Raw genomic sequence first — 20,336 nt, forward strand, 5'->3', positions numbered from 1 at the left:
TACCGACGAAGTCGAAGGGAACTTTAGGTTTGCCTCCGTCCGTCCGTCTGTCTGTCTGTCTCTGTCTGTCCGGCAAATCAGTTTTCCACATTTTTTTTCTTTGTGCTTGAAGATATTGATTTGATATTTGGTGTATTGTTTTATCACAACAAGTTACGGATCAAGTTAGAAATTTGTTCCGGTCCGACGATTTTGTGCAGAGTTATGGTCCTTGAACTTAGAAAATTCACTCAAATAATCAGTTTTCCGCACTTTTATTTGTCATGCTTAAAGATATTGATTTGATGATTGGTATATAGTTTTATCATGACAAGTTACAGATCAAGTTCGAATTTTGGTCCGGTCTAATAATTTTGTGCAGAGTTATCATGGTCCTTGGATTTCGAAAATTCACTCAAATAATCAGTTTTCCTCACTTTAATTCTTCATGCCTAAAGATACTGATTTGATAATTGGTATATAGTTTTATCATGACAAGTTACAGATCAAGTTCGAATTTTGTTCTGGTCTGATGATTTTGTGTAGAGTTATGGTCCTTGGCCTTAGAAAATTCACTCAAATAATCAATTTGCCACATTTTTTTTTCGTCATGCTTGAAAATATTGACTTGATATTTGTTATATAGTTTACACCATGACAAGTTATAGATCAAGTTAGCATTTTGTTCCAGTACAATGAATTTTTAACCGGTAGGGGGCTATGTATTGCTAGGCAATACTCACAGAATGCTTGTTTATATAAGGATTCTACTTTTGACCTAATTACAGCCATAAAATCTCAAGATAATATGTAGTTTTCAAATGTGAAATTATAAATTCTGTACAGTAATTTATAACAGACTTTTTGCCAATGATTAATCTTTATGTCTTATCCAGGACGAGTATAACTTATGTTATATCTATACTACTAAAATAATGAGGTCCAACTAGTCAGCCAGCATGACATAAAAACGACGAATCAAAGAATTCAACTTTATGGTTATAACTAATATAGGACAATGGTGTTGATCAAACATTACACCATTGCAGGCCCTTTTGTTTTCCACATAATTAATTTTACCCATAATTAACAAGTTCCAGGTCGAAGTCGATACCGATATCAATAGTACCTGGTACCTAATCTGTATGTTCCGCCTCTGTCAGGTGCACCACCAAAAAGTGTATTTGGGATTTGCTATATACACTGGTCATAATCACACCTGAACTTCGTCATTGTACAGGGATTGACTATACTAAATTCAATCATTGACCAAATAAATATATCTACAAGTAGTTTCCAGTTGTAATAAGAAAGCCAGGACGGATTCAAACAGAATAATTTTGAAAGCTGAGAAAACTGTACACCTTATAATCAGCATGACTTTATCAAATGACAAGACAAATACTAAAAATCCAGGCTCAAAATAAGGCGTAGGTACTGTAATTCAGCCAGGGACCTGCGATGCCACAGATGTGTTCTAGTTATATGTTAAAAAAAAAATACATACTTAAGTTAGATAACTATTTAAAGGGTTTTATCTAACAGCAATTAAACACTTCATGTCATGTTTTCATTTTCCTAATGAGAATGGGTCAAATATTGAGGAAGGGTTTTCATCTGGGAAAATATATACCATGGCGTTTTTTTTCCTGTACGTGACCTGTTGCGGGGGACATAGAAATACCAGGCCACAGTCAATCCATCCAGTCTAATGTAAGCGCTTTCACATGTACAATTCTTACTAGATTTTTGTTAAAATTATATCAAAGGTTTATATCAGCGATGTCTCCCGTGTGTTTGAAAATCAATGCAGATCAACTATTTAAGATCTAGAAAGAGTTATACAAATGCATTGTAAGCACTCTTATGTGTCCAATTCTTGTAAGATCTTTATCAAACTTGTTGGAAGGTTTATATAAGCAATGTTTCAAACGAGTTTGAAAATCAGTACCGATCAACAATTTTTGAAAGAGAAATGCCCCTTGGAAATAATAGTTGTATGGAAAAATGCATTGTAAGTGCTGTCATGTGTACAATTCTTGCAAGGTTTTATCAAACTGATTTCGAAGATTATATCAGCAGTGTTTCGTACAAATTTGAAAATTAGTGCTGATCAACTATTTTAAAAGAGTTGTGTCCCTTGGAAATATTAATTATATGGAAAATTGTATTGTAATTGCTTTCAAGCCTACATTTCTTTTAAGATTTTTATAAAAAGTTTTAAAGAACCCCCTTAAAAAATTGTTTTAATTATTATTGCCCTCGGTCAGATAAAAAAAGTGCAATGCAGGAGTATAAATGGAACGTTGTCCTGTACTATAGATCTAATAGGATTATGCATGTTTTTAGGTCTCTACAACACTGTCAAGCAAATTGTGATTTTTTATTTCCACATGTTTTGTGAGGTATTTAGACTCAAAGGATTGTTTCTTGAAAAGGATGTCATATAAGATTTTATAATAGTATCAAGTTTTCCTATTTTGGATTAGCAAGTTGCCGTACTGTAAATTTATCAAGTTGAACATCGAAGTCTTCATCACAATATGAAGTCACACTGTTCTTTTACATGCTAAAATTCATCTGATAAAAAATGTAAAAAAGAGATGAATATCTGTTCTGGACGGCGGTGGAAACAATTGACTTTGAAATTTTCAGTTACCAAGTGCACAGCTGTTTGTATAACACAAAATCTAGTCTTTGTATGGTACTTGTTGGCATACAAAATTACAGACGGAAAATATTTTGTAAAGTCATTTTATAAGAATTAAAACAATAGAAATGCTTTAAATGAAAGAGCATTCTATCATGTTAAATTTGTTTATCTTCTCTCTCCGCTTCCTTGAAACCAAGTTTGATACACATTGGTAATGAATATAGGGAAATTAAAACAGACTTGAAACAGCTAATTGAAATCTACAAATATCATTTTAATATTGTGAAGACTAAAGGTAGAGAGGCCTTATATGAATCAAGGATGTAAATTATTCCCTTTGAATTAACTTTATTGCTCACCAAATGTTGTATGTTTTTAAAAATAGAAGCAAACTATCACCAAAAGACATTTTTTTTTATTGTGAAAAAGGAAAAGCGTAATTATCAAATTGCCATATTTTTTCCAGGTAACGATTCAAGCTCTTATATACAATGATGTATGTATAATAAATAGCCTCTTCTTTGTTGAGATGAACACTAAAGATATTTCACATGCATTTTATTGCTGTAAAGAATTAACAAAAATAACTGTTTGTTGAAAAATGTCTATTTATTATTAAATGATGAGCCAGTATAAGGCCAACTAAAATTCCCCATTCATAATGGAAAAGACAGGATATGGGGTATCAATGACACAAAATAAATACACCCTTGAAAAAACTAAAAATGCAAAGAAGCAGCACTTTTTTGTTCGCCTCAAATTCCCATTGACATGCATGGAGCAAAAATTCTCATCTTACTCATTACTGGTTTTAGCATATTTTTATATGACCGCAATAAATTTGAGTTCATATATTGCTATCACGTAGTCGTTGTTGTCCAAAGACATTTGGTTTCCGGACAATAACTTTAGTATAAGTGAATGAAATTCTATAAAATTTAAACACAAGGTTTAATACCACAAAAGGAAGGATGGGATTGATTTATAAACATAAATTGCTGAATTTTTCAGTTCCGTTCTTTAACTTTAGTTTGCCTCAACCACATGTTATGAAACTTATAAACAATGCTTATTACCACTTAATACAGATCAAGTTTGAAATTGGGTGGTGTCACTTTTACCGTTCTTGAGTTATGACCCTTTATATCTTTATATGATATGCAAGCGGGGGCATCATCTGTGTCCCATGGACACAATCCACATTTATTTTATATGCTGAATTTAATCATTGGAATTACATTTTAGATGTTGGACCATTAAGCATTATATAGGGGATAACATTCGATTGATTTATGATATTTTACAGTATACAGAAGAGAACAATATTCATCATTACATGTTCAAAAGGAAATGACACAAATTTAATAATACAAAGCAGACCTCCCCAACTACACCAAAAATAACTATGTTTCTCCGTAAAGTTGTTTTGATTGTTTAAAGCTAATCGACTTTAAAAAATCACTGCAATTATGTCATCCTATGATACCACTTTTTTAAATAATTCTACCAAAAAAAAAAACATATTGTAATTATTATTTAATGCCAACTATTAAATAAGAATTAAAATCCAATAAACCACAGTTCCCAAAATTCAATGTATAGTGCTATTACAGATAGCAGTTACCCCACCACCCCCTCTTTTTAACAGGTTGATACATGCTAAAAAATACAGATAAAATATTTCTATCTTATTTCACCTCTTAATTCATTTTCAATTCACTTCTACTTTTTAAACTATATATATATATATCATTAGATTTTTGATTGCTGAATCTAAACACGTATTTAGATTTTTGATATTAAACCATAAAAGGATAATGTCCATTTTCAAATTTTTCAATTCTGAGACCACATTCATTCTGTATCAATAACCTATGCTGTGTCAAATATTTAATCACAATTCAAATTCAAAACTGTATCAAGCTTGAATGTTGTGTCCATACTTGCACCAACTGTTCAGGGTTAGACCATTGTGGTCGTATCAAGCTGCTTCAAGCGGAGCACATTTTTTGATATTGTTCTCACACATCTCCTGGTCAATACCAACAAATTATTTATATTGAACAAAGACATCTAATAAATACAGTCAGACAATCTCATTACGTATGTATGTACATAGATAAAAAGGTCTTATATCTCAAATCTATCATATATATATAAAGAATAACCATGAAAACTATTCATAGTCTCGAAATATAAAATTTATCTGGACTCAGCTCGAAACAGGATAACAAATGCTCTGCGAAGCCTCGCATCCTACTTGTTTCTAAGCCTTGCACAAATAAATTTTATATTTATACCTCACGCAATTTTTGCGTCGGGTATAATGTTTTTGACCCGTCCATCTGTCCGTCCGTCCGTCTGTCATTCCATCCATCCGTCCGTCAGGCCAAATAAAAATATATGTGTGGTTCCAGTTACCTACCCTTCTTTTTAGTCTTAATAATAGCCTACCCTAAAGATTTTTTTGTCATTTTTCATTAATTACTGTTAAAGTCAGAATGGTGCTCCCATAGACTCAATTTAAAAAAAAAACATAAAAACAAATCCCTACCTACCTACCCTAACTTTTTATTGATGTAACTGGAACTACACATTCTATTTTATTTGGCCTCATTTATGAAACTTTATATATAATAAGGACAAACTATGTAGACGTGCATATCGACAGGAAATTATGATTCATTTTTTTTTCTATGAGTTATGCCCCTTTGCACTTATTGGCCTCAATATACTACTGCAACAGTTTGTTATCGCAACTCCTCTGAAATTACACAACATAATTTCATGAAACTTTGTAGATAATAAGGACAAACATATAGACAGAAAATTATAATTCCATTTTTTATAGGAGTTATGCCCCTTCGCTTTGAACTTAACATTTTTGCCATAATATACTAAACAGTAGTTTGTCATCGCAGCTCCTTTGAAACCACACAATCAAGAGATCAAGACTCTTAAGTGTGTGTTGTTCAGGAGATCATGATTTTTTAGTACATATCTAGGAAATCCTAGTTGTGTATAGAATGATTGTAAAGTGTACATGTCCAACTGGCAGGTGTCATCTGACTATGACCTCATTTTCATGGTTTAGTGGTGAAAGTTAAGAGTTTGTGTTTTGATCTGTTTTTTATACGACCGCAAAAATTAAAATTTTTTTGGTCGTATATTGGTATCATGTTGTCGTCGTCCGAAGACAGATGGTTTCCGGATAATAACTTTAGTATAAGTAAATAGAAATCAATAAAATTTCAACACAAGGTTTATAACCACAAAAGAAAGGTTGGGATTGATTTTGGGGGTTATGGTCCCAAAGGTTTAGGAATTAGGGGCCCAAAAAAGGGCCCAAATAAGCATTTTTGCAGTTTCCAGACAATAACTTGTGTTTAAGTATATGAATCTCTCTGAAATGATACAAAAGTTTCCATACAACAAAGGGATGGTTATGGGAGGTCACGGCTCAAACCTTTTAGCAATTAGGGGCAAAACAAGGGTTTTTATGGTTAAAGGACAATTTCGACAATTTAAAAGCAGTGTAAGGGAGGTTATCCAATCCATTCAAAGAATACTGTTGTTTATATGTTTGATTACCTTCCTTACACTGCTTGTAAATTATATATTAAGAAATGATGATTGACTTGAGATGATTAGCTGTAAATTTATTTTTAGAAGTTACTATTAATTAATATTAATTTTAACCATGACTGTATGTCATTTTATATTTTGATATTTTATGATGTATTTAAATGAGTAGTTATGGTTGCAAACTCCATTAGAAATTTGAATTGAGATTATTTTTGGAATAAGGTAAAAGGGGAGTTGAAAAAATTTGGGGGGGGGGGGGGGGGTAAATAAGAATTAGTGGGGGGGGGGGCTATAATTTTTCTCATTTCAGATTTCAAAAATTAAAAAGAAAATTTCTTCAAATATTTTTTTTTGTGGGGGGGGGGGTTAATATTCAACAGCATAGCATAGTGTTTTGCACAAAAGAAAAAAAAAACGGGTAAACTTTTTTTGGGGGGAGGGGGAGGGGGGTGGGGCAATTCACAACAGCAAAGTGTATTGCACAAAAGCAAAAAATTGAATATAAATTCAAATCATATAACCAATTTTAAGTTCTTTGACTAGACTTATTCTGTGTCAGAAACCTATTATGTGTCAGAAACCTATCATGTGTCAAATATTTAATTACAATCCAAATTCAGATCTGTATCAAGCGTGAATAATGTGTCCATTTGGCTGCAACTTTTCAGGGTTGGACATCTGCGCTCGTATCCAGCTGCGCTCAGCAAAGCAATTTATCTTAAACTATAAGCAATAGGTCAACTATATTTGGTGTATTGAATGATTGTAAGGTGTATATATCTGTCTGGCAGGTATCATTTGACGATGACCTCCTTTTTAGCTCATGTGAGCTTATGCCATCACTTGGCTTCCGTCATCGTCATCTGTCGTCGTAAGGCCAAAAATAAATAATTGTTTGTTTCCCCAAACCCGACCCTATCAAGTCAGGTGTGGGTAGGTAGGTAGGTAAATTATTTTATTTTTTTGGTAAATTTGTTTTTTTTGGTACTTGTAAATAGGAATTTACAAACCATCATTATAGGGCAGTATTTTAAATTCTAGGGTGTATCAAGCTATCAGTTTCCTCATGTCAGATATATTAAATAAAACTCTATGTATGATTTGAAATAATTTATTTAATTGGGTTTCTCTTGGGTGGTAATTTTCCAATAAAGACACAGTCTCTGCAAACTGGTAGAACAATACGATGTGTTTTAATGGCATCTTGGTCCTTTGTTGCCCCCACAGCTGCAAGAAGGCACAGATATCGGGCTGTGCCAGGGTAGAGACATAATATGGAAATTCCACATGTGTATTACAGTCTATCTGTAGGCGCACATTCACCACGCCTTCAAGAGCATCACCTGAAATAAAGAACAACAGAGATCTTTAATAAATGAAAAATAATATCCTAGAGTACTTTGTATATATATATTGGGAATTTTCAATGAATAAAATGTCTAAAATACTGAGCCTTCTGTTTATTATATTAAGCAGTATAATCTGTCAGAAATCTGTCCAAGTTCAATGTCAGAGAGTGTACTACAAGATGAAGTTTATACCGTTCATTGAAGTATGCAATTTCCACTGAAAGAAGGATTTAAACATTGAAACCATATCAAACACTGATGGAACATGCATATAAAATATAATCAACTGAGAGTGTATGAACATTTTATTGTATGTTAAATGTGGAACTTTCATTCAATGTTGGTTCACAAAATCATGCTATGCAAGACCATGTTATTATATATTAAAAGTGATAAGAAAATCTTTTGGGAATACTATAAAAGTAAACCTTCAGGTGTGATAACAGATCCACAACAGTAGTCGTACTTGGTTAGCAGTCTGTCGAATGCTCTGGATTCTCGAACAGTTAGAGACTTTTTGCTGTAGACACAACGAGGTTTATGACATTCATATTAAAACATACAAATATACAAGACTATAAACATCAGGCTGCCAGACCAATTACACCCCCCCCCCCTCCTTCATATTGATTCAGTGATTCAATGTTGCTGTTTTATGCCCGGGCAGCATAAATTCAATGGATATATTCAGCCGATGGACATGAAGTGTATGTGTAAAATGACCATGGAAAGAAGCCTGCTTTTTACTTGTCAGACACGCTGAGCCGGATCTTTAACGTGCAAGTACACATTGAAGATAACAGTCTGCAGGAAGACGTGTCGCCCTACTCAGACACATTATTCTGATTCCGGGCAAACCAGTCTTTGCTCTAACTCTAGTACTGCATGCTTCGCGGAAAAGCAGCAAATACCAATTTTAAAGCCTTTGGTTCAGTGACTCCGTCAGGGATCGAAGCCACCGTACTCGAGGCGAGCATGCTACCATTGTGGCAGCCTTCTTTTTAGAGAAGTATGGGCTGTCTGCTTTTACGAGACTAGTGTGGAGTGGTCTGCTTTTATTAGGGACCAAATGATTAATTTAAATCAATTGCTTTCAGGCCTCGGGTCAAATTAGTAAGGGTATAAGGAAATCATTAGGGAGTTTAGGTTAAGGGTTTAAAAAATTGGAAGAAAACAAGAAAAAGAATGCAAACAAAGGTGGGGAGACTCTCCTTATCCTAAAAAAAGTCTACCTTTGCTTGCAAGAAATAGATGTTGGGACGGTCACTAACTATGCATACCTATAAACTTGTTAATAGCTTCTTCTTTTCGCTTAGGAAGTTTGTTGACAGCTTGACTGGCTCCCATCATTTTGTCAAAGGTATTGTCAATATTTGAGGAGGAGTAAAGTCTAGTGCCAGTTTCATGTCATCACCGTAGTGTGGACTAAATAATTCTGTAGAACCACTTTTTTCAGAAATGGATACACGGATGTGTTTTTTGTCAAGAGCATCCTCCTCCTCTTCAGTCAATTCTAAATCGGATATCACGTCCTCACATATGTCTTCAAATATTTCCTTCTTCGAAAATCTGCGCAACACATTTGTTGCCAAGTCTTTCTTATAGTTTCCAGCCGAATAAACGGCAACAGAAACCGACAGAACGGCGTCCATGTTCTGACATTTAAATGTATGAACAATCTAGAGAATATCGTAAAGACCCGAGACCACGTGGAAGAAGAAAGCCAAGTCGCGTCATCAAGGCGTTTTCAACTATGCCGATTACAAAGGCCCTTTAAAGAACAGCGTCTCCTTCTTATGTCTTGTGTATTTGATTCCTCCATTTCATAGAAGCACCGCACCACCACAGGAATTTTGATAAAAAAAATTTCTACACAAAATCGGCAATAAAATTATTCCGGTCGCGGCGATTTTTTCGGGTCGGTCGGGATTGGGGAAACAAACAATATTTTATTTTAGGCCTTAAAACTATTTCATGAATCTTCTCCTGTGAAACTTCTGGGCCAAATACCTTCAAACTTAAACTGAATGTTCCGTAGGGTATCTAGTATATAATTGTTTCCAGACAAATCGAACAACCAATTGTTGGGTTGCTGCAACTAAATTGGTAAATTTAAGGAAATTTTGCAGTTTTTGGATATTATCTTTAATATTATTGATGATAGAGATAAACTGTAAACAGCAATAATGTTCAACAAAGTAAGATCTACAAATAAGTTCTATATGACCAAAATTGTCAATTGACTCCTTAAGGAGTTATTGCCCTTTAAAGACAATTTTTCATAATTTGTTCCTCTAGTTTGCTTACTTAAAAAAAATCTTCTCTTTTGAAACTGCTGAATCAATTCAGCCAAACTTGGGCTGAATGGGTTTAGAGTATCTAGTTTAAATTTCTACATTTTATTTCCTTGTTCGTCAAGAAACATAGCCATTATGGCTAAAATTGAACAAAGGGATAAAATGCTTTTTTTTTTTGCATTTGAAGAAAATATGACAGATACAAAGAACATTTAAATGGCATTTTTAAGCCACTTATTAATATATATTGAAAAGCAAAAATAATCATTGATGAAAGATTTAATCAAAAATTTACAGGTGGGCGATTCAGGCTCTTGAGAGCCTCTTGTTTTGGTTCATTGGTCAATGTTAAGTTTTCATTGTTAAGTTTTTTTTTAGGATATTTCAAGCAATAGGTCAACTATATTTGGTGTATGGAATGATTGTGAGGTATATGTCTGTCTTGCAGGTATCATCTGACTGTGACCTCATTTTCATGGTTCATTGGTCAATATTAAGTTTTCATGCTTAAGTTTGTTTCTTAGAAACTATAAGCAATATGTCAACTGTATGTAATACATAGATTGCCTGTAAGGTGTACTTGGATGGTTCATCTGACCTTGACTTCATTTTCATCGTTCACTGGTCAATGCTACGTTTTCCTCGTTAAGTTTATTTCTTAGAAACTATAAGCAATAGGTCAATTATATTTCGTGTATGGAATGATTGTGAGGTGTACATGTACATGATGTATTTCTTGTTTGGTTTATCTGACCTTGACCTCATTTTCTTTTATTATCGTAATTTTATGTGATACTTGTAGTAAAGCTTTATATTTAGGAGTATCAACATTAAATCAATTTTCAGTAAATGAGGCAAGACATTTCAGTGTGAGCACTCTTGTTTTTCTAGGAGTTATGCCTGTGTGAACTTAGAATGTTGGCCTAAATATACTACTGTAAGAGTTTATCATCGCAACTCCTCTGAAACCACACACCAGAATTTCATGAAACTTTGTAGATAGTTAGGACATACTGTGTATATGTGCATATGCACAGGAAATTTTTATCAGTTGATTTTTGTAGGAGTTATGTGTTTTAGGAATCTGGTGAGATTTTGTTTGCCCAGTGACAATTTTGGGGCGTGGGGTATGTGAGCGTGCTCACAAAGGTTCTTTAATTCGAGACAATTGTGCACAGACTCTGGCATCATAGCGAGTTGATTCTTCAAGTATATTTCCATAGCTTCTTTCTGTATATTTCTATGTGGGTATTAAAGCGACAACTGAAGCACATTTCGTACTACAAATGTACAAACGATCAATGCTTTTACAACACTGTAAAATGACAAAAGAAGGATTCAATTTTGATAATGAGATGTTTATGCTACAATCATGATATAGCAGTTCATATCAAGCTTTTCATTAGTTTTCCTATGCATTGTTCTGATGTTCTCAAAGGAAGCACATGCAGTCATGAAAAAATGAATTTTATTGGTAAATAAATAAAATATAATTTTGGAATGTCTCATGACTGTTGTCTGTCAATCAAAACTATAATAACATACATGTAATGCAATTGAATATTAAATATTAACATACAGTGAAAACAGGCACACAAAATAGTTATATTTTTATACTTAATTAAAGAGAGTAAAGTTATGATCTTCTACTTTATAGAAAAACTCTTTATGAAAAAATATAGTTGCAGGTGATATGGTTCCAACTGAAATAAAATTAATGGCTGACAAAAGATCTATTGATTTGTACCTCAAATTACTTGAGTCAGGATCTGAGAAAAAGAGAGACATACGTTTAGTAATAGTTGGGAAGAAAGGTGCAGGAAAAACCTCATTGATTAAAAGATTGTTCTCTGAAGAGAATACAGATGTAACTAGTACAAATGGAATAGAAATCCACACAATAAAATGCAAAGCAATGTCTGATGATGGCATATGGAATAAATTAGATGGTATGATGTATAAGCTTAAACACAAATGTTTCTCTATTATTAAGAAAGTATTTATAATGTTTTTGATTTCTAGTTTACATGACTTATTATTCAGCAATACTTTAGGGTTGTTTGAGGACTATCTTTTAGTTTTCAAAGCATAGGTATTACAGGTTGCACTTTGTAAATACAGCCATGACAGCTGGTTCACAAGCCACGCCTCTTTTGGGGAGATATATAATATTCATAGCTATTTTGTTTTGTTTACGTACTGGTTCCAAGATATAATCTCTATGTTTCATCTCATAGAGAAATAACTTGGGAATGTTACAAAAATGTATAAAAACACATGGTAGCGGTGAAAAATGAATTCTGAAGAAGACCCAAAGTAAAGGTAGGGGTAGTTCAGAATTTTAGTATAAGTTTAAACTCTTAGAAGTTTGTGGCATATAAATGTTGAAAATATACTGCACAGCCCTATGTTTTGACCTTTGACAGGGGGTATTCAATTCCCACTTCCCTCCCCCCTGACTCCCGCTTCCCTCCCCTAGACTTCCGCTTCCCTCCTTTAACTTATCATTTCGTTCAGATATGCCTCCTTTCTCCCTTCACACAAGAAAATCTAGAACTGTGAACATACCTCCGTTTCTCCAACCAGTCCTTGCTGGTGAAGGGGTTGATCTCAATGATCCTCAATGGACATGAACATCATCACATGCGCACGAGTATCTAGCATACCATACCAGAGGATTGACAATGACAAGATGCACCAATAAAAAATAAAGATAACTTTAAAATCTAAATGTAATAATCTACGTAAATATATACTGTACTGAAAAATTTATATATAAATACATAGATTGATTTCCATATTCCTGAATGTAGAACTGATCATGAAAACTTTAAAAAGAAATAACAATTGCATTCCAGACAATTATTTTTAAGAAGATATTGAACTTTGTATTTCGATTTGAAACAAATTTCTTCACAAGTTATGATATAATAAGCTACTGTCCTGGCAGATTTGTTTTTACTTTAAAAGTGAAAAGTATTCAATTTCTTGATTTTTTTTATGATTGTGTCTGTAATTTTATAATAATATTAAATAGTATATACCAGAAAATTGTATTAAAGAAACTATTTCATTTATAGTTAAAAATTGCTTTATTTTTTTACGCCATTTATGCAGAAATTTAATGTAATAGGCTACTGTCCTAGCAGATTTTTTTTTTTTGTTAACAAAATGAAAGTCCATAATATTTTATATTTTCATAAAGCTTATATTTTAAACTTTCCAATGAACAAAAGTTTGCTTACCAGACATTCATTTTGAAGAAGATATGCAACGTTATATTTTGAATTTGAGCCAATTTCTACAAAACTTCTAATGTAATAGGCTACTGTCCTGGCAGATTTTTTTACCTTAAAAGACAAAAAAAATATTAAATTATAAATTTTTGAAATGATTATTCCCTAAACATTATAAAAGTACAAAAATTTTATGCCAGACAGTTGTTTTGGAGAAATTATTTTAATTGTAAGTAAACTTTTCTCAGCATTTTCCGCCATATTTTTCTTAAAATTTAACTGTCTTGCATTTTTTTTTTACTTATAATCATACAGTTTATATTTTAATAACATGTTGAGTAAAACGAAAGTTACAGATACAAACGTATCAAAAATAACTGTCCTGGTTTTTAGACCTTCCCGTTGGATACAGACACAGATACAATACTGTACAGACAATACGGAAAGTCTGGAAACGATCTTTTCGCATGCAATCTTCTGCAAATAATCTCCAAACCCAATAAGATGGTCTTAAAGAATAACAACACCTTTTATCGTGTAATATTTTTGTTTAATACAGCACTGAATTGGTTTCCCTGTTTCCTCGATTTCTTCATGTTCCCGCCCCGCTCGCTCCCGGTTCATGCCCCCTTACTCCCGGTTCCCGCCCCCCTTACCTCCTGTCCATCCCCTCTTATAACACTATTTCATGTCTTATTTATATTCATCTATTTAAATTGCCTTTTTTTATATGTCTATTTTTAGAGCTGATGTTGACGAATAATAGATGTTTTCCAGTCGTAAAAATGTTGATACTTTATGAACATTGTGTGCGTTTTCTGTTGTTTTCAGTGAAATCATTGTACTTCTGATATACTCTTAAATATGGTATAAATCAAAGTTCCAAATCAATACAGTTTATGTGGATTTGGTAGCTAATGCTATTTTAACATGTGGAGACATTGATATAAAATGTGTTATGATTTCTCATAAGACAGCTTTCCAACAAAGACCAAAGGATGAGGGTGTAAACAATTACAACTCACTGTTTGCCTTCAAAATTATATGTTAACCACACCATCTCATGATGATTTAAGTTTAATTTTCTAAGGTTATATAATGATTCTTAATGCATGCTTTTTTTTAAATTTATTTTGATGAATATCTTTACTTTATTTAGCAACATATTAATAATAAGGTATGTGTAGAATATGCATCAAGTTTTGTGGTTTTCATCAAATCTGTTATATCAATATTACAACCAACTGAAGAAACTCCATTTTCAATTGTGATACCTGTTCATGTGTATTTTTGTAGAACTAGCTAATGGTTGAAAAAAATAAATTGATGGACAACATTTATTTTGTAACTGTTTATTGCTTATTTTATGATGGGATCTTACTTAGTATTTCTTTAATATTATTATAATTTTCTAATGCTAGGAACCAATGAAGAAACTGAAATTCATGCAAGACTCTTGAAACAATACAAAGAAACAATTGAAGCATCAGTAGAAGAAGGAGCACATGAAGCTGTCAAGGAAAACACCCTCACAACCATTCTGTACAAGCGTATTGAGGAATCAAAAGAATCAGAGACAGTAACCCAGCAGCCTAAAATAAGAAAACATCATGTAACTACTGAATCTCAAGTTGAACCTCCAGTAACCTCGCAGCAACGAAATCAAGTATTAAAACAGGCAAAAATGGATATTGAAGCCATTCTTAAATCTAATGTTGATTTACATGATAAAGAGGAGTATGCCACATTATTGTTATGGGATTTTGCAGGAGATGAAGAATTTTACCACACACACCAAACTTTTTTATCACAAGATGCAATTTATCTTGTCGTAACAAAACTCACTGAAGCTGACGACATACAAGCACAAGGTAACATTTCATATAGATACGATAAGTTAGAATTAAAATATTTTATGTTTTATTTTATATTTTATTTCATTTTTTCTTAGCATTAGATGCAAATTGTTGTCAAGAACTATATATCAATCCATTTCTGCTCCAAGTAAATAAAATATGTGACGAAATCAGTCAATTAATAACATTAACTGTTCCAATCTTACTGCACCAGATGCACATTTTCAACAATGGATGTCTCTTCAGAAATGCTCGATGCCAAAATGTTGAGGACCCAATTATAGCTTTTGTATAAAAGACAATTTCATCGGTCATACATCATCTGGCATATGTATATGCCACTGGTCAGTGGTTATCAACCTTGCATAAGGTAGACAATCTGGAAAATCAAAATCTTGAACACAAATGTCTTATGCAGTCGGCAGGTTTTTGCAAATATATTGATGTCAGCTATTTTTAAAATTTCTATTATTTAAGTGATGTCTGATTGCTTTACAATTTCCAAATGTTCAAGTAGCATCTTATTGGATTCGATCTTTTTCTTTTTTCTCTCCGCCATAATAGGCTCTATTGTCCGGAACTGTTAACTATGTTTTAGCCCGCTCTCTCTCTTCGCTCTCCATTGTAAACAAACATCACTGTGTACATGTGTTAGACTAAATCAGTATTAAACAAGTAACATTCAATTGCAGTTAAGTAATGACTTAATGCCCTTGTGTAGTTTCATCTTAACTGGCGTGGTGGCAGCGTGATTCGAATTTACGCCTACAAGAAAGGTTATTATTCATCACATTGTTGAGACAAACATCGGGACTGACTAAAACCTGTCTAGGTCATCCGTAAATAAATATTTACCGTGAAACTTAAACTGCAAATAACCAAGAACATTTAACACAATGGCTAATACACACAGAGCACCTAAACAGTGGTGCCTTACTAAAATTGAAACTGTAAATTCATTTGAAAACTGGAGACAAAACATAATATACACGTTATCATTAGACCCATATTTTGCACCATTCTTAGGAGACGGCGTACATTGGGAAAAGAAAACTAGGAATGCTCCCAATCGTGGCTTTTTACATGATGGTGAAGATGTAGCTGAGGCAAATAGGCGTACACGTGAACAAAAAGTCAGCATGTTAGAATTAATGCTAGGTCAAATAGCCAATTATTGCCCTGTTATCTCTAGAAACACAATAGTGAAAAATTCTACTTCGATTGAAAATATATGGCAAACCATCCGTTTACATTATGGATTCCAATCCACGGGTGCTCATTTTATAGACTTTGCCGCAATACATTTTGAACCGAACGAACGCCCAGAAGACCTTTATCAACGAATAATGGCTTTTGTTGAAGACAACCTGCTCCAACGCGATACCCAAATAACGCATCACGGGGGCGCAATCGAGGAAGATGAAGAAATGACACCTTCACTTGAAAACTTTGTCGTGCTAACATGGTTAAGACTAATACATACAGACCTACCTAAACTGGTCAAACAAAGATATGGAACAGAATTAAGATCGAGAACATTGTCGTCAATAAAACCGGAAGTTTCGCAAGCGCTAGATTCATTACTTGAGGAACTCCGGAATTCTGAGGACGCAAAAGTTATGCGAGCAGTTACTTCTAACTTTCCCACAAAATCTAAGTTTGTTCATGAAGAAAAACTAAAATTATCTTATCCACGCTCTATTAAAAGCTGTCCGTTATGTAAAGCTGCAGGCAGACCCGACCGCCACTTCCTCAGCAAGTGCTCATTCTTACCGAACAGCAATCGAAAATACATGGTAAAAGCCCGACAAATTGCCGGAATATTTGATAATTCAGATGACGAATCATCAGACGTAGAAGTCGACACTGTTTCTAAACCTACTCATTCAGTAAACCGAGTCCAAGTCCGTCAGTCTCCGTATCTTGACGTGTTCCATACACATTATAACACTCGTTTAACTATTGATAGTGGTGCGACCGGCAATATGTTACGTGCATCCGCAGCTAAACGAATAGGTATTGAAATAAAATCTAGCTCTCAATCTGCACATCAGGCCGATGGATCTTCACCCCTCAAAGTCATTGGGGAAGTACACACTAATTTCACACGTGATGGACGTGAACTACATTTTGAGGGTTTAGTCGTCGAAACTTTGGATGTGGACATCTTGGCTGGTATTCCTTTTATGGAAAAAAATGACATTTCTATCTGTCCTGCTAAACGTCAAGTAATACTGGGTAACAATACCGTTTATACTTATGGCTCTGTTCAAAACACGTCCGAACATCATACAGTCCGTCGGGCACACGTTTTACGCGCTCCATCTCAATTTACAACTATTTGGCCAGGCGATTTTCTTGAAATGCAATTACCATCTGATATTTGCTTAACTGATGATACATTCGCCATTGAACCAAGATTCGAGTCGCATATTTCATCAATACATGTTGGAAAGGATTCTAACCTGTGGCCCCCGCCAAATTTGATTACAAGCGTTGCTGGCAGAATTCGTATCCCAAATTTGACACAGGAACCCCATAGTTTAAGACGCAACGAACACTTTTGTCAAATACGATCAACATACATTCCAGAGTGTAAAAGTGATGCTTTCGAATCTACTGAAAAAATTGATAAAATTAGTCACCCAAGATTGACAAATTATTCAGAATCAGTCAAAATTGACCCAGATAATTTGTTATCTCAAGAGATAAAAATAAAATTCCGGGATACATTAAAAGACTATGATGATGTTTTTGATCCATATTTTAAGGGATATAATGGCGCCGCCGGTCCATTTCAAGCTAGAGTAAACATGGGACCAGTCCAACCCCCGCAACGCAAAGGCCGTGTTCCGCAATATTCCCGTAATCAACTAGTAGAACTACAACAAAAATTTGATGAACTTGAAGCAATTGGTGTTTTCAAACGCCCAGAAGATATTGGTGTATCTGTAGAGTACGTTAACCCGTCTTTTTTAGTTAGGAAACCAAATGGCAGTTTCCGTTTGGTTACCGCTTTTGCAGACATAGGTCGATATAGTAAACCCCAACCGTCACTCATGCCAGATGTTGACTCAACCTTACGTCAAATAGCACAGTGGAAATACATAATAGCTACTGACCTTACTAAATCGTTCTACCAAATTCCACTTTGGAGTGATTCTATGAAATACTGTGGTGTAGTAACCCCCTTTAAAGGTGTACGTGTGTACGCTCTGCGATGGGCATGCCAGGCTCAGAAACAGCACTAGAGGAGCTTATGTGCCGTGTTTTAGGTGATCTTGTAGAAGAAGGCGGTGGAAATACCCAACTCGAATTACTACAAAACTGGACAAGGGTTCTACAGGCTCTGCAAAAGAGCAGTCTAAATTTGTCTGCTACTAAAACGATTATCGCACCCAAAAGTACAACTATTCTTGGATGGATTTGGCAATTAGGAACTATCAGAGCTAACCCACATTGTATTTCTACCTTATCAGTTTGTCCACCACCAGCCAAAGTATGTGGTTTGCGGTCTTTTATTGGAGCCTGTAGATATCAAGTAACAGTAAGACATGTAGCAGGAGCTGCTATACTTCCGTCCGATTTTGCAAGTCGCAATGCACTAGACTGTGAGGATTCAGCCTGTCAAATCTGTACATTTGTGCAATTTACTGAAAATTCAGTTGTTAGACATATCTCTACAAAAGACATTCTTGAAGGGATTCAAAAACTTCCGTTTACAAGCAGGAATGCCTGGATATCAATCCAAACAGAATGCTCGGATTTACGGCGAACACATGCTCACTTGCGCCAAGGGACCCGACCGTCAAAAAAACTTACTAATGTAAAGGATATTAAACGCTATCTGAACAATGTGTGTATTGCGAAAGACGGTTTACTTGTTGTCAATGATTGTATTGTTGTTCCTCGTCAGGTTTTAGATGGACTGCTTACATCCTTACACATTAAACTCGACCATCCTTCAACCTATCAACTTAAATCTGTCGTACACCGTTACTTTTTCGCACTGGATATGGATAAAGCAATTGAAACTGTCAGTAATGGAATCTCATCAATGTGCCGCACTTCAAAAAATTCCTCACAAGTTAAATGTACAATCTACAGGTGACCCACCAGAGACAATAGGGTCTGCATTTGCTGCAGATGTGATGAAGCGTGAACGACAGCTTATCCTTGTTGTGCGCGAATATGTTACGTCATACACAGCTGCTCGCTTGATCACAGACGAGCGCCAAGAAACTTTAAGTGAATCTTTATTGTGCCTTTGTGTTGAACTATGTCCACTAGATGGACCATTTGCTGTCGTTCGTACCGACCCTGCTCCAGGATTCCAAGCCCTTGTCAACGATGAACTTTTGTGTCGACATAGAATGACCATAGAAGTTGGTCGTGTCAAGAACAAAAACAAAAACCCTGTAGCCGACAAGGCAATTCAAGAGTTAGAAGACGAAATTTTGCGACAAGACCCGAATACACGATGTATATCACCTCTGTCACTCACGTTAGCTATTGCCCGTTTAAACTCTCGAATTCGAAACCGCAGGTTATCTGCAAGAGAAATGTGGACTCAACGTGATCAATTCTCAAACAACCAAATACCATTGACAGACCATAGTCTTATTCAGCGTCAACATGAGTTACAAAAGTCGAACCACAGTTACAGCGAAATTTCTAAAGCTCCCTCTAGAGCTCTACCCGAATCTCCGCATTTAGAAGTTGGTGATCTAGTTTACTTATATAATGACCGAAACAGAACTTGTGCTCGTGACCGATATCTAGTTGTTTCTACAGACAATTCTTGGTGCAACATAAGAAAATTCGTTGGTTCTCAGTTACGCAATACATCATACCGTGTAAAAAGGAGTGATTGTTATAAAGTTCCGTCACTATTGAACACTTTAAGCCAACAGGATACTTATAATCACGACAATTGTACATCTTCGGATGAGGACGATAATACAGTGAAAACACATAGCCCGCCTAAACCTCCTGACATTCCAAATGTAATATCCATTCCTCATTTACAGGAGTTAGATCCGGAACGTTTCGAAAACGAACCAAGTGACCTAAGCTTACCAATAGGCGAAAATGAATTACAACACGAACCTGATGATCAAGTAAACACCGATGTAATTCGACGATCCACACGGGAACGCCATCCTCCTAAATTTCTTCAAGACAATTACGTTCTATTTAAGTGAGAGAAACAAACATTGTGTACTAATATAACCAGTGTGGACCATAAGCACAAAAGATTTTGCGTTGTAATAGCAAATTAAAACTATTATTTGTTAGATTATTATTATGTATAAATGGGGCAGAATAATCCCTGATATCACTAGAGGGCAGTCTACCCTATGAAAGTGTTTTTTTCCGAA

At 34.5% G+C, this 20,336-nt stretch overlaps 1 protein-coding gene across 4 annotated transcripts in view; it reads left to right on the top strand.

Annotated features, from left to right (window-relative positions):
- Nucleotides 1-20,336, top strand: part of LOC127731865 (uncharacterized) — a 136,671-nt gene that overhangs the window by 55,824 nt on the left and 60,511 nt on the right. For 3 of the 4 annotated variants that reach the window (XR_007995855.1, XR_007995856.1, XR_007995857.1), the window contains exons 3-4: nt 11,546-11,812; nt 14,521-14,970. Coding sequence is in view for 1 of the 4 variants with exons in the window: in XM_052240731.1 (XP_052096691.1) it covers nt 11,552-11,812; nt 14,521-14,970 (711 nt within the window). In the remaining 3 variants the exon portion in view is untranslated. The remainder of the gene's footprint in view (nt 1-11,545; nt 11,813-14,520; nt 14,971-20,336) is intronic. The other variant, XM_052240731.1, reaches the window with a different exon arrangement.

Source organism: Mytilus californianus, unplaced genomic scaffold (genome assembly GCF_021869535.1).
Source record: "Mytilus californianus isolate M0D057914Y unplaced genomic scaffold, xbMytCali1.0.p SCAF_21, whole genome shotgun sequence".
Taxonomy (NCBI): Eukaryota; Metazoa; Mollusca; class Bivalvia; order Mytilida; family Mytilidae; genus Mytilus; species Mytilus californianus.